Below are 15,903 nucleotides of genomic sequence, written 5' to 3'. Positions count from 1 at the left end.
ACCACCCTTATCGGTGCGTAGGGTATTTATCAACCTTCCACTTTCTTTCTCAACACGAGCCTTAAACACTTTAAACTTCTCAAAACTTTCAGATTTTTTAACAAGAAAATAGACCCAAATCATGCGTGTAAAATCGTTTATAAGCAAGAAAAGTATCGATTACCTCCAAGAGAAGATGTAGGCGTAGGCCCACACAAGTCTGCATGCACCAGTTGAAGTGCATGAGATGATCTCCATGCATGACTTGGAAATGACCTCCTAGTTTGCTCCTATAAATGCACCCTTCACACACCGGAATCGACTGAATTCGAGGCAAACCGATGACTAGATTGTTTTCACTTGAAGACTGAAGATCATTCTCATGGAGATGACCATATCTCATGTGCTAAAGAGATGAGTCAACTGGAATGATAGCAGCGAAGGATGTTGGATGATGTTGAGCAACATTATAAGGAAAAACATTGTTCTCAGCCATAGGTATAGTACACATCAACTCTCTCGTTCTTTTGTTTGTAATATTGCATGCATCATCATCAAAAACCAACCAATATCCAGCCCTCATTAACTGACCAACACTCAGCAGATTATAACCAAGGGCAGGAGCATACTGAACCTGAGACAACGAATAAGACACCCCTGATGAGACCTCAAACATGATCGTTCCTTGACCTTTAACTTTGATACACTTGCCATTTCCCATCCTAACTGAAACTTTCTTGCTTTCATCCAGAGATTGAATCAGGGATCGTTTCCCTATCATATGATTTGAGCACCCACTATCCAGGTACCACACAAAGCTTCCTCGAACATTGCTATCTTGACCAACCACAAGTGCTTTGGCACCTTCTTCAATCCTAGTCTCATCCAGTTCAAATGCCATGAACAACTGTGGTTCTTCATCTTCAACTTTTTCATCATTCACCATAGCATGAGTCTGCGGCTCTGCCCAACATTCTGCGTTAACATGCCCAAACCAATTGCAATTAAAACACTGAACACCACTTCTTCCTCTGCCAAACTGTCTTCACGTCCACAGCCTTGGCCTCGCACCGACTCACGTCCTCTTCCTCGAGTTGGTGTAGCATACTCTTCAACTACTACCGGAAAAGCCTGTTCCTCCTTAACCGTGTCATTCGATCGATTCACTCTTCTTTCATGAGATTGAAGAGACCCCATGAGTTGATCGAAGGATAAGGTTGTCAGGTCTTGAGACTCTTCAATTGCAGTAACAACGTGGTCCCACATTGATGGCAAACTATGAAACACTTTCACAATGACATGTTGATCAGAAACTTCTTCACCGTAAGCCCTTTTGTTATTCACAATCTGCATAACCCTAGAAAAGAAATCAGCGACGGCTTCATTCTCCTTCATCTAAAGTGTCTCAAACTCACGTCGCAGCCCCTGCAACTTCACAGTAAGAACCTTAGAATCCCCCTAAAACTCAGTTTGAAGGAGATCCCAGACTTGTTTTGCTGATGAAGCAACAGTGATTCTTGAAAAGACACTATCATGCACCCCTTGCTGAATTAGGGCTAGAGCTCTCGCATCATCCTTCCGGTTCTTCTTCACTTTGTTTTCATCAGTCTCCTCCTTTGACATACCAGCCACGAACTCCCACAGATCCTTTGAACGCAACAATGTCTTCATCCTGATACTCCAGAACTCATAACCCTCACTTTTAAAGACAGGTGTTGGGGATTGAGTTGATTCAAATGAGTTACCGGCCATGTTGTTTTGTGAAAGTGAACTCTTAAACACTCAAGCTCTGATACCAGATGTTGGTTTATCAGGCTAATTCTCACAGAAATAAACAAGAGACTGAAAAGCTTAACTTCATTAACTTGACTAAAACGTTTAAATAGAACAAGACTGAAAAGAAACCGTCTACCCCTGACCTACATGACTCAATTAACTATTACCTAAAAAGAATGAACTACTAACAACTTATCAGAACGGTTAAAACAAAGACCCATGACTCCATACTTAACCACAAAATACAAAAACAACGTGTATATTTGAATTCTTCCAATAAGTTAGCATGTAAGCAATACCATTAAGATTTTATCTTGAACCTTAGGTTTTTCAAGCCATTGATACATAACGAAAGGGCAAAGTAAAATGATATTTTGAGAGTTATGAATATTTAATCTTTTTCGCATTCTCGTGGATCCAAGTAGTAGTTATCCATTCGAGTTATCGGTTTCTCAACCCATAGATACTTCCAAGCATTTGCAAGCCAAATCCCAGTTAGGTAGTAATTTTGAGCATACGTGACAACCATTATTTAACTAGGGTCTACATATTCACACACCCTAGTCTCTATTTACACACCCTCGTATACACTTCGTATAGGTCTATACGTCGCGTATAACCTTTTTCAATTTCCAAGAGAATCTCTGATTATGTCATATTTTGTCTTATATGCCTCGTATAGGCCTATATGGGGCGTATAGACGAAGAAGACCATTTTACCCATGAGTTAGGCCTAGACTGGGGGTAAATTGGTCTTTTTTTGCTTCTCTTATATGACTAGTATATGCCTGTATAAGGCGTATGCATATAATGCAAATTACCATTTTACCTCTGAGTTAGGCCTAGACTAGGGGCAAAACAGCCCCGATCCTCTAAACTTTTTGCTCAATAGTGTCGGGTATGTAGTTTTCGTATAAATTTTTTCTAGGTGTATACGTTTTCGACCCCCGGTTGGAAATCTCAAGCTTCCCTACTGCTTAAGGACCATTATCATCTATCTAGATGACCGCAATCACTATGGTTTAAGAGTGCATATTGTGTCTGTTAGGGTTTCTAATGACTATATATTGTGAATAACTGGAGGTTAGGCTGGAGGGTGTGGGAGGCGTCATCCCTGCACCTCAGCCATCTATAGTGCCACCCCTCCGCCATCATCCATACCATAAAATTCAAAGGGGGGCACCATGGTTGAAGCGCTACCATGGTAACGAGGCAGATGAATGTGTTAAGATGGGACCCACAACATGTCAGCCAATCAATTTTTTTTTTTTTTAATTTTGTTTAATAGGGGACTCCATCCCATACCGTGCAAGTTAAAGGGGGCGTTATAAAGCCCTCTGGCTGACGTGGATTCTACGTGTTGCTGACGTGTCTTGATAAAGCCCCTAGGGGCTCCATCCCACACCCTCCAGCCTTACGGCATCTAAATCAACAACCGTTCACAAACCTCAACCTCAACTTCAGCTGCCACGTCAAATTTTAAACTTCCTTTAACAGACCCACTTTTCTCACAATAACAAAGCTACACAAACTATATATGTTTGTGAAAGGGAAGGGTCCACCCTAGCACCCAAAAGCATGATCCGAGTTCTGGACTTCACCTACGGACCGCTCCCACAAACCACCTTCTCATCAACCTGTCTGGTGCTCGCCTATCTTGTCCACCCCCCCCCCCCCCCCCCCCAGGTCACTCTGGACGATGTATAGATGTTCTTAATATAGAAGTTTTTATCTATATGTTTAGGAAGAAAATAGCTCTTATTCCAAGATATATGTTACATTAAGGATCTATATATGGACATTTTTATTATTAAGTTGATACATATAGGCTATGATGATTACAATTGGATACATATCTAGTCTAATAATGTCAGTCCATTAGCATTTCTAGTTTGTCCATGTTAGTGTATATATGGAAATTAAACTCAAGTTGAGATAGTTTAATATTAGGGTGTAAGGAGTGGTTAAACACATTGGAGTGGTAAACTAAAAAACCGGCAAATCAGAGCGCGCCATGTCAATCAGTGAAAAGTGTTTAAACTTTGGTGAAAAGTGTTGGCAATAGTTTAGACATTTGATAAAGCGGTAAACTTTTTTTTTTTTTTAAAAAAAAGGAAAAAGTGTGATTGGTTGAGAGATGGAATGGACCCCACCCACACACCCCCTATCTCTTTCCTTCCTCCCTTACCGATTTGGCAAACTTTGGTGATTAAACACATGTTGGCGGTGGTGTTTACCGATCGGTAAAGGGGTTTGCCACCCTTTACCGATCACCACACCGTACACCCTTAGGTTGTGAAACATTATTTCTTAGTCAATGTATAATATACATAAAATTATCTATTATTTAGTTGTGTCAAGTACATGGATAGTTATGAAAGTATACAGACCATATGATTAAAAGATTTAACATTAAGTTGTGGAGTCTGGTGATAAAACTGTTGAAGTGCCAAGCTCACATGTGGCACTATGTGGGAGTCTAAGGGTATGTTTGGCTAAGCTTTTTGAAACAACTTATTGACTTTTTAAAAAGTCATAAGCTCCAAAATGATGTTTGGCAATGAGGGTATATGTGAGGGGAAAAAACCAATAAGTCAATAAGTCACTTCATACTAACTTTTCCAAAAAGTCATTAATAAGTCAATAAGTTGTTTCAAAAAGCTTACCCAAACATGCCCTATGGTCATGACGTTTACCATGCAACACATGTTGAAGGAAATTTCTTTTGAAGGTGAATCTGTATCGATATTTTCGGCCCATCTTACACTGGTAAATCCAAATCCAACACTTGAAAACTTGAAATCTATATAAAGTCTTATTAGCAATATAAAGTTTTATAAGCACGCGGATGTAGACAAAGGTTAGTTCTCTCGAGTGGCATCCACAAACATTATGTTCTTGTAAAAAATCTGTGCAATATTGTTGATTGTCCTGATATTGCTTCTACATGTGATATCTCATATCATATCCTAATGAATTTGTGACTACTAACTGTTACATCTTATTTTTTAAATTTCCTTTATGTCCTGTTTCTTCATGTAGTTTTAATGAACCTTTTGTCGTGTCATCATATTAATTATAAGGGACAAGAGAACTTTGTAAGTTTGTACAATGAAGTGTCTAATGGTACAAAATAATTGGTATACCGTATGTAAAACCTTGACAATTCATAAACCAGAAATGTAAGTTGTAGATAGAAAAGTGATTTTTTTAACCAAACCACTACCACATTACTTCTATTAAAAGGATGGATGTACAAATTGTTATGGGTGGTGAACTGGTGATGGTGGTTTAGAGAGAGAAGGAAATGTATGGTTCTCATTCCCAATGAATGCATATATGTTTGGAGAGAGAGAGAGAGAGAGAGAGAGAGAGAGAGAGAGTAGGGTCATGCAGAGCGGCAGATGTGGGGGAGAGGAACGAGAAAGGGACATTTGCATGGGTGATTAGCCTTCCCACATTCATCTGTTGTTTTCAATAGTAATGAGCTTTTATAAAGTCTATTAGAGGCTGTGTTTTTTCTTCTTTAATATTTGTTTTTGACAGCTGCAATGAACACCTACTTAGGGTTGAGGAACTTCGAAGTAAATGGTTGGCATAAGATCTGGATATTTTCATAATGTTAGCCATCTAAATTAGATAGAAAAATTATAAAACAAATGGTCACAGTTAACATGACCAACATGAGATGATAAAAGTAAAAGTCTCTAAATTCTAACGAGATAATACGATAAGCCGGTGACAAGATTTGCTGAAGTAGATTATTATGATATTTCTACAGTATATTCATTTGAATGTCATGTTTTACAATCTATGGTTTAAAAATAGAAAAGACTAACACGGATAGTTCATTTGTATGCTTATATTGCGGTTTTGATCATAAAGTATAAGAGAGATTGCATCTTTGGTCCATATTCTTCGCTCAAACGTAACACGGGTGGTTTATAGAGTGGATGTTCGTAATTATTTTTTTTTGTTAAGGACGTATATTGCAGTTTACTCTAAAACTAAATAGGATTAATGAGGTAATTGGTATTGGTTTTGTAAAATAAACAAAGCAAAAACACATATATATCGGCAAATATTTTTTAGAGATCACCTATTTTAATAAATAAGTTTCCATCTACACCCTTTCGAAGAAAAAAAACTCTAGTAAGATCTCTTCATCTTTTTCTACTTATCTAGAGCTTAATTATGGATGTCACGATCAGTTTAGCATTTAAAATAAAACTTAGTAGAATTCAATTATAAAAAAAATGACTATGCTTGAATAACAAAATGATAATGACCATAACGTTCTTTTAAAAAAACGCAAAGTTAAAATTATTTTTCATTTAATATATATATAAGAGAAGGATCCGTTAGGAACCACCCTTTATTGCGAGAACCGCGAGAACCAATGTGAACACAACTAAAAATAGCTAAAAAACACACAAAAACATTTTTTTTTATATTTTTATGAAAAAATCGCTACTTTTAGAAGCAAAAAAAAAAAAAAAAATTGCTACTGAAAATAGCGATTTTAATGTAAAAAATATTAAAAAATTTTTTTTGGGTGTTTTGTGATTTTTTTAGGTTTTTTGGAGGTTTAGTTTTTAGCATTTTAGCTTAGGGGAGGGGGAGGGGTTAGGTTTTTGAGAGGGGGTGGGGAGGGGGGTTTAGGTTTTTTTTTTTTTTTTTTTTTTTTTTTTTTTTTTGAGGGGGGGGGGGTTAGGATTTTTTTAGGTTTTTTTGGAGGGTTTAGTTTTTAGCATTTAGCTTGGGGCCGGGGGGGAGGGGGGGGGGAGTTAGGTTTTTTTTTTTTTTTTTTGGAGGGGGGGGGAGGGTTAGGTATAGGGTAAGGTTCATGCGAGAACCACCTTTATTGCGAGAATCGCGAGAACAATGTGAACACAACCTAAAATAGTTAAAAAAACCTAAAAAAAGCTAACCCCCACCCCCCAAGCTAAATGCTAAAAACTAAAACCCCCCAAAAAACCTAACCCCCACCCCCCCCCCCCCCAAAACCTAAACCCCCTCCCCCACCCCCCAAAAACCTAAACCCCCCCCTCTCCCCAAGCTAAAATGCTAAAAACTAAACCCTCAAAAAAACAAAAAATTTTTTTTTAATATTTTTAAAGTTAAAATCGCTACTTTTGGTAGAAAAAAAATTAAAAAAAAAATTGCTTCTAAAAGTAACGATTTGTATCATATTTCGTCAATAAAAAATTTAAAAAAAATCGAGTAACAGTTATCCATGCACATGTGCATTTGTATCATTTCTTTGACAAATTTTGTAATTCATTACAAAAATCAGACAATTGCAATTTCATTTACACCACCATTCATAATACACTACTTTTTTACATTAACAATAATAGAAATGCAAATTTGCATCTATATGTATGAACTTGTTATAACATTAACAACACTAAAAATGCACATGTGCATCTATATATATGAACATGTTATAACGTGTTTTAGTACACTACTTTGAATACACATTCTCTTTCATCTATCATACCATCCATACGACACTACCATTACCTCCTACCATCCGTAATATAATACCATTTTTACCATCAATAATACAAAATTATTACCAATATTTCACTTTATTATATGTACATCAACACCCTTTATACCATCCAAATAACATATTACATCATAAAGTGACAAATATAATCGAACCATCAACCATTAGATATAACTAACCAAAACACATGTATATAGGTATATTTCATCATTTAAAATCACAAACTTTTTATACCAAACACCTTATTTCATGTTGATACATATAGATGCACATGTGCATTTCTAATATTGGTAATGTAAAAAGTACTGTATTACATATGGTAGTGTAAATTAAAGTGCATTTTTCTACTACTGGTAATATATTATAGAATTTGTCCAAGAAATGATACATATGCACAAGTGCATCAATAACTGTTACTCGAAAAAAACCGTTTTTATTTATAACAAAATATAGCGATTTTTATTAGAAAAATATTAAAAAAAAATTGTGGGTTTTTTGGATTCTTTTAGGTATTTTTTTGTGTTCTCATTGTTTCTCGCGGTTCTCACAATAAGGGTGGTTCTCAAATGAACCTTACCCTATATATATATATATATATATATATATATAGGGGGCTGCTAGAATGAGAACCACCCCGTGTTGTAAGAACCGTGAGAACTACACCCCACGGAGCGCCGTTCGCCATGATTTTTTTTTACAAGTAGATGTGTGTATTATAAACACAGCCGTAAAAAATCATGGCGAACGGCGCTCCGTGGGGTGTAGTTTTTCACACCACAAGTTTGGTGTTTTTAATTTTTTTCTTTTTTCTTTTTTTTTTCACCAAACTTGTGGTGTAAAAAACTACACCCCACGGAGCGCCGTTCGCCATTATTTTTTACGGCTGTGTTTATAATATACACATCTACTTGTAAAAAAAATCATGGCGAACGGCGCTCCGTGGGGTGTAGTTCTCGCGGTTCTTACAACTCGAGGTGGTTTTCATTCTAGCGGCTCCCTATATATATATATATATATATATATATATATATATATATATATATATATATATATATATGGTAGAGTTCATTCGAGAAACACCTTTATCACGAGAACCACGAGAACCAATATGAATACAACAAAGTAAACCCCTACACCACCAAAAACCTAAAAAAACTAACCCCCAACACCTCCCCCCACAAGCTAAATGCTAAAAACTAAACCATTAAGATAAACCCTAAAAAATTAAAAAAATCTAAAAAACACACAATTTTTTTTAAATATTTAAAAAAAATCGCTCCTTTTAGTATCTAAATTTTTTTTTCAAAAAAAAAAAAATTAAATTCCTTTTAATAACGAAAAGTAGCGATTTTTTTCAAAAAAAAAAACTATTTAAAATTTTTGTGTGTGTGTTTTTTAGATTTTTTAGGTAATTTTTGGTTATGTTCACATTGGTTCTCACGGTTCTCGCAATAAAGGTTGGTTTCTAACAGATCTTCTCCTATATATATATATATGTGTATATATATATATATATATAAGGTAGGGTTCATGCGAAAACCACATTTATTGCGAGAACCGCGAGAACCAATGTGAATACAACAAAATAAACCCACTACACCACCAAAAACCTAAAAAATACCTAACCCCCCAAGCTAAATGCTAAAAACTAAACCCTCCCAAAACCTAAAAAAACCCAACCTCCCCCCACTCCCACCCCCAGCCAAGCTAAATGCTAAAAACTAAACCATAAAGCTAAATATGATGAAATTGTATATTGATTTTTTTGTAGCAATTTTGCATGTTGGTAAATATGATGAAATCGCATGTTGGTATATAAAGCAATTTCGCATGTTGGTTTTTTCAGCAAAATCGCATGTTGAAGAGTGAATTCGCATCAGATCGTATGGCTCGGATGATCGCGTACATTATGTACGATAAGAGCCATTGTACATTAACATGCCTAGGGAGCCGCTAGAATGAGAACCACCTCGAGTTGTAAGAACCGCGAGAACTACACCCCACTGAGCGCCGTTCGCCATGATTTTTTTTTTACAAGTAGATGTGTGTATTATAAACACAGCTGTAAAAAATCATGGCGAACGGCGCTCCGTGGGGTGTAGTTTTTTACACCACAAGTTTGGTGAAAAAAAAAAGAAAAAAGAAAAAAAATTAAAAAACACCAAACTTGTGGTGTAAAAAACTACACCCCACGGAGCGCCGTTCGCCATGATTTTTTACGGCTGTGTTTATAATACACACATCTACTTGTAAAAAAAAATCATGGCGAACGGCGCTCCGTGGGGTGTAGTTCTCGCGGTTCTTACAACTCGGGGTGGTTCTCATTCTAGCAGCCCCCAACATGCCTATATATATATATATATATATATATATATATATATATATATATATATATATATATATATATATATATATATTGGGCTCGGTTCAAATGAAAACCACCACGAGTTGTGAGAAACGTGAGAACATTTTGGTCTCGCGCGAGTTGGGCCAAAATTTTTATGCACAAACGTAGATGAAAATATTATAAACACATCTGTTAAAAAAGTAAATAAAATTGTCGAGTCGGTAGTTTTGACTGATGCAAGTTTTTTTTTTACGTGTTGGTGTAAATTTTGTACGAAGATAAATATTTTTTTTATGCCTCATGTAAATGTGGGTATGCGGCATTTATTTATTTATTTTTTTTTGCTAAAACAAGTGATATTTTTATGACGTTTGAGAAAAAAAATATTTGGAAAAACTATTTGGATGGCTTAGTTTTCACGGTTCTCACAACTAAGGTGGTTCTCATTTTAACCCATCTCTCTCTCTCTCTCTATATATATATATATATATATATATATATATATATATAGGGGGCTGCTAGAATGAAAACCACCTCGAGTTATAAGAACCGCGAGAACTACACCCCACGGGTGGGCGTTCACCACGATTTTTTTTACAACTAGATGTGTAAATTATAAACACAGCCGTAAAAAAAAATTTTAAACGCCACGGCCGAGGGGGTAGTTTTTTACACCACAAGTTTGGTGTTTTTAATTTTTTTTCTTTTTTCTTTTTTTTCACCAAACTTGTGGTGTAAAAAACTACGCCCTCGGCCGCGGCGTTTAAAATTTTTTTTACGGCTGTGTTTATAATACACACATCTAGTTGTAAAAAAAAATCATGGTGAACGCCCACCCGTGGGGTGTAGTTCTCGCGGTTATTACAACTCGGGGTGGTTTTCATTCTAGCGGCTCCCTATATATATATATATATATATATATATATATATGGCAAATTGGATTTAAATAATCACAGCTTTCTCAATTTGGCCGATAATAATCCGAACTGGTTCATTTTTGGCCGATAATAGTCCGTCGTTAAAAAGAGCTTAATGGAGTTAAGTTTTTTTTTCGAATTACAAACTAATGTTTTATGGATTTTGATCAGAACGAGTATACGAGTCGATTTATGTAAAACTTACCTCAAAAAGATGTTTCAAATGGCTTGATTTTTGTTAACTAGAAGTTTAAACACCCGAATTGAAGCGTCATTTTCGTCGTTTTGGGAAGTATTTCGAGGTAAATTTTACATCAATCAACTCGTATTTTCGTTCTAATCAAAAGCCCTAAAACATCAGTTTGTAATTCGGAAAAAGAAACTTAACTCTATTAAGCTATATTTAACGCAGACTATTATCGGCTAAAAGTAGACCGGTTCGAATTATTATCGGCCAATAACGGTGTTGGGATTAATATCGGCCAAATTGAGTAAGCTGAGATTATTTAAATCCAATTTGCCTATATATATTCTAACATATTTTTTTAATAAAATTTGCGCTTTAGTAAGACAAGATCGACCATATCCTTAATTTTTGCTTGACAACACTAAGACCACCCGTAGTGGGGCGTTTTTTTTAAAAAAAAATTGAAAAAAAAGCCCCAAAACGCCCCCCACCCCATTACACCCCGCGTTTTGGGGCGTTATTTTTGGAAAAAATGGTTTTGGGCGTTTGAATTAAAACGCCGAAGTTGCAATTGCATGTGGGCCACTTTTGAGCTATGCACCAATCCCTTTTGAGGATATCTGACAATTCTTATATGTGCATTGACTTTTGAGGATATTTTTGGAAAGTGCTCTTTTTTTTTTAATAATTGAATGGGGCATTATGGGGCATTATACCCACTACACCACTTTTGCTATAATGCCTCATCGCTGACTAGGACGCCACGTGTCGGATAATGCCCCATGGTGGGGGCATTATAACCCACTACCACTACACATGGTCTAATTCATGTATTATTGTCTAGACATGCACTAATTGCTCCTAATGATGCAAAACGTACGATAATAGTTTTTATTTCTATTTTCCAAATACTTATATATCGTAATATAATAATTTTACTAAAATGCATCCCAAATATCCCTAAGCAAAATATGCAAATTTTTGATTTGGTAACTTAACACTTCTTTTTTAGGCAATTATTATCGTGGTTGTAAAAGAAGGTCTTGAAGGCTGAGTATCTGTTAAAAGGTAGGTTGTCGAGGCCTTAGTACTTTCCGTCTGCGCCGAGTATTTTCCAAGTATTCTTCGCCTAGTCTGAGTACTCTCAAATCCGACAAGGGAGCGTCTAACGACTTTTGCGACCATGATTATTATATACTTTCAAAATCAAGAAGTTAGGTGTTACGTACTTGGATGGGGCTTCGGTCTAATTGATAAAACCATTGGAGTTAAGATATTGCTTCATTTGAGGTCAATGATTCAAGCCCCACTAAAAAGTGATTTGTGTAATTTAAGCCGTTAAAAAACGTTGTTATACAATTATTTATGGTTGGCTTGAATTATTTTTTCTTGACAAAGATACTCCTATATGGAACCCATTATTAAATTAGACACCAATATGATATTATGTATCATCTTTTTTTTTATGAACCAAAAAAAATACATAAATAGAATAATTTAGATAAATAGTTGTTACGGTATGTCCATACTACACATCTTCTCCATGAAAGCTTCCTCTTTAAGCTTTTAAATACTCCATTTTCAAAGGATCCTTAAGCTACGCTTTCATATTTAATGTTCAAAAAAAAAAAAAAAAACACCATTTCTACCACATTTCATCCCAACAACCAAACTAAGACCATTCTTCTTGCTCTTCTTCTTGTTTTTGCTCCCGTCGGGTAACCAAACACCCACTGAAACCAAAGTTCCAGCGACCACTAAGTGCGAATACACCAACCCAAAACCCAAACCCAGGTTCCAGTTAAATGTTTTCGGCAAATACACCCAAAGTCAATTCTATTTCTGAGAACCATGAGAATAAATGAAATAATCAATCAAAATCAATTATTATTTAATACAAATCTCCTTAGAATTAAAATACAACATTAAAAAATAATTTACTGATTAAATCTCTCCTTTTTAAACCACTCTTTATATATATTTTACACATGTGTAAATACATAAATTTACACATATGTAATGACAAACTTACAGATGTGTATATATTCTTTACTTATGAATACATGTAAATTTAAACATGTAAAATTATTTATATTATTATATTCCAATAATAATGATAATTGTAACAAACACACACACACACACACATACATACATATATATATATATATATATATATATATATATATATATATATATATATATATATATATATATATATATATATATATATATATATATATATATATATATATATATAGGGGACCGCTAGAATGAGAACCACCCCGAGTTGTAAGAACCACGAGAACCGCGACCCGCGGGTGGCCGTTGACCACGAAATTTTTTTTACACCTAGATCCGTATATTTTAAGACCGGGTGTAAATTTTGGGTTCAAACGGCGCGCCCGAGGGGCTAGTTTTTTACGCCCAAAGTTTGGGTTTTTTTAATTTTTTTAATTTTTCTTTTTTTTTTTTAACCAACTTTGGGCGTAAAAAACTACCCCCTCGGGTGCGCCGTTTGAACCCAAAATTTACACCCGGTCTTAAAATATACGGATCTAGGTGTAAAAAAAATTTCGTGGTCAACGGCCACCCGCGGGTCGCGGTTCTCGTGGTTCTTACAACTCGTGGTGGTTCTCATTCTAGCGGTCCCCTATATATATATATATATATATATATATATATATATATATATATATATATATATATATATATATATATATATATATGGAGGTTCATTAGAGAAGAAAATTAATTGAGAAGATAAAGAACAAAGGGTATAATTGTAAAATATTAAGTTAGGACAAATTACTAGGTGTGTAGGATAAATTACGAGTTATGTAGGATAAATTTAAATACGTGTAGGATAAATTTTGAAATATGTCGGATAACTTTTTATGTGTGTAAGCAAAAAAAAAAAAAATAATATAGAGAATGATAGTCTTTATGAGTAATTAATTACTTAAAAATAGTAATAAATAAGGTCAAAGAAAAAACTACTTAATATTTTACAATTATACCCTTTGTTCTTTATCTTCTCAATTAAATTTTCTTCTCAAATGAACCTCCCATATATATATATATATATATATATATATGTGTGTGTGTGTGTGGGGGGGGGGGGAGGTTCATTGGGGAACACTAAAAAAGTGGGGAACAGCGGGGAACCGACTCAAACGAACTCGGATTGGACTCTTTCCAGCGGCGTTGGAACTGGCTCGTCGAACCCTAACTAAGATCTCTTAACCCTAAATCCTAACTCCTAAACTCTAAACCCTAAAGCTAAAAAATAAGACTAAAACCTAAGCTAAACCGTCAAATCTAAACAATAAACCCTAAAAACTAAACCCTAAAGGCTAAACCTAAAGCTAAACCCTAAAGCTAAACCCTAGAGCTAAACCCTAAAAGCCAAACCCTAATATATTTAGGGTTTAGTGGTTATGATTTTGGGTTTAGGGTTAAGATATCCTAGTTAGGGTTCGACGAGCCGGTTCCAACGCCGCTGGAATGAGTCCAATCGGAGTTCGTTTGAGTCGGTTCCCCACTGTTCCCCACTTTTTTAGTGTTCCCTAATGAACCTCATACTATATATATAGGAGAAGAATCCGTTAGGAACCACCCTTTATTGCGATAACCGCGAGAACCAATGTGAACACAACCAAAAATACCTAAAAATAGGTAAAAAAACACACAAAATTTTTTATTTAAATATTTTTATAAAAAAAGCGCTACTTTTAGTAGCAAAAAAAAAAAAATTTTTTTGCTACTAAAAGTAGCGATTTTAATGTAAAAAATATTAAAAAAAATTTATTTGTTTTTTAGATTTTTTTTAGATTTTTTGGGGGTTTAGTTTTTAGCATTTTAGCTTGGGGGGGGGGGGGTTAGGTTTTTGTGGGGTGGCGGAGGGGGGTTTAGGTTTTTTGTGGGGTGGGGGAGGGGGGTTTAGGTTTTTTTTAGGGGGGGGGGTTAGGTTTTTTTTAGGTTTTTTGGGGGGGTTTAGTTTTTAGCATTTAGCTTGGGGGTATTAGTTTTTTTTTTTTTTTGGAGGGGGGGGGGTTAGGTTTTTTTTTTTTTTTTTTGGGGGGGGGGGTGTGGGGGTTAGGTTTTTTTAGGTTTTTTTTTTTTATCTATTTTAGGTTGTGTTCACATTGGTTCTCGCGGTTCTCGCAATAAAGGTGTTCTTGCACGAACCTTCCCATATATATATATAGGGTGGGATTCGTTCTAGAGTGAACACTAGTGTGCTTGCGAACTGAGTGAACAAATCCTGGCCATTGATTTACACACGTATATGAGCAGGATTAAGTTCGCTCAGTTCGCAAATACATTAGTGTTCGCTCTTAAACTTAATCCTATATATACATATATAAAAGGTAAGTATTGAGAGAAAATCCATAGTTATTGAAAAAACCTATAAACTCTAATCTCCTAACATTTTTATTGAATTTCAAAAAATAATACATGTAATATATATATATATAGGGAGAGAATCATGAGAAAGCTACATATAAATGAGAAAACTAGAAAACTAACTAAAAAAAAGCTAAAAAACATACCAAATTTTTTTTTTTACAATTTTTTATAAAAAAATCGCTAGTTTTTATATATAAAAAAAATTAAAAAAAATTGTTGTACTGCACATGTGCATTATATGTGTACTACACATGTGCACTATATCCGTAATAGTGCACATGTGCAATACAGGAAAATATTTTTTTTTTTTTTTATTTTTTTGAAATTTTTTCCATGCATAAAAACTTGCGATTTTTTTATAAAAATTTTAAAAAAAATTTGGTATTTTTTTAAGCTTTTTTAGTTAGTTTTTTGGTTTTCTCATTTAAACTATTTTTCTCATGATCCATCCCCTATATATATATATATATATATATATATATATATATGTGTGTGTTTGTGTGTGTGTGTGTGTGTGTGTGTGTGTGTATGCATATATGTATAGGGGAGATTATCCTTAGAACGCTAAATATTGCGATAACCGTGAAAACGAATTAAAAAACTGTGAGAACTTGGTTAAAAGCAATTTAAATTCAAAATATTTTGGTACACTTATTATTATTCGAATACAGTATTAAAATTTATCTTTGCACATTTAAATTTACATGTATTCATAAATAAGTAAACTTTACACATGTGTAAAAAACATTATTATGAGTGACTTTAAGAT

The 15,903-nt window shown here is 34.7% G+C and overlaps 1 protein-coding gene across 1 annotated transcript; it reads right to left on the bottom strand.

Moving 5' to 3' along the window:
* Window positions 1-385: 385 nt before the first annotated feature.
* Window positions 386-1,374, bottom strand: LOC110902194. Its single transcript, XM_022148908.1, has 2 exons — window positions 1,059-1,374; window positions 386-954 (listed from the first exon to the last, which is right to left on the bottom strand). The coding sequence occupies exons 1-2, from the start codon at window positions 1,372-1,374 to the stop codon at window positions 386-388; spliced, it is 885 nt and encodes a 294-aa protein (XP_022004600.1).
* Between the last annotated feature and the right edge of the window lie 14,529 nt (window positions 1,375-15,903).

Source organism: Helianthus annuus, chromosome 13 (genome assembly GCF_002127325.2).
Source record: "Helianthus annuus cultivar XRQ/B chromosome 13, HanXRQr2.0-SUNRISE, whole genome shotgun sequence".
NCBI lineage: Eukaryota > Viridiplantae > Streptophyta > Magnoliopsida > Asterales > Asteraceae > Helianthus > Helianthus annuus.
The sequence above is the reverse complement of the archived record's forward strand: the minus strand, read 5'-3'. Positions and strand labels throughout refer to the sequence as shown.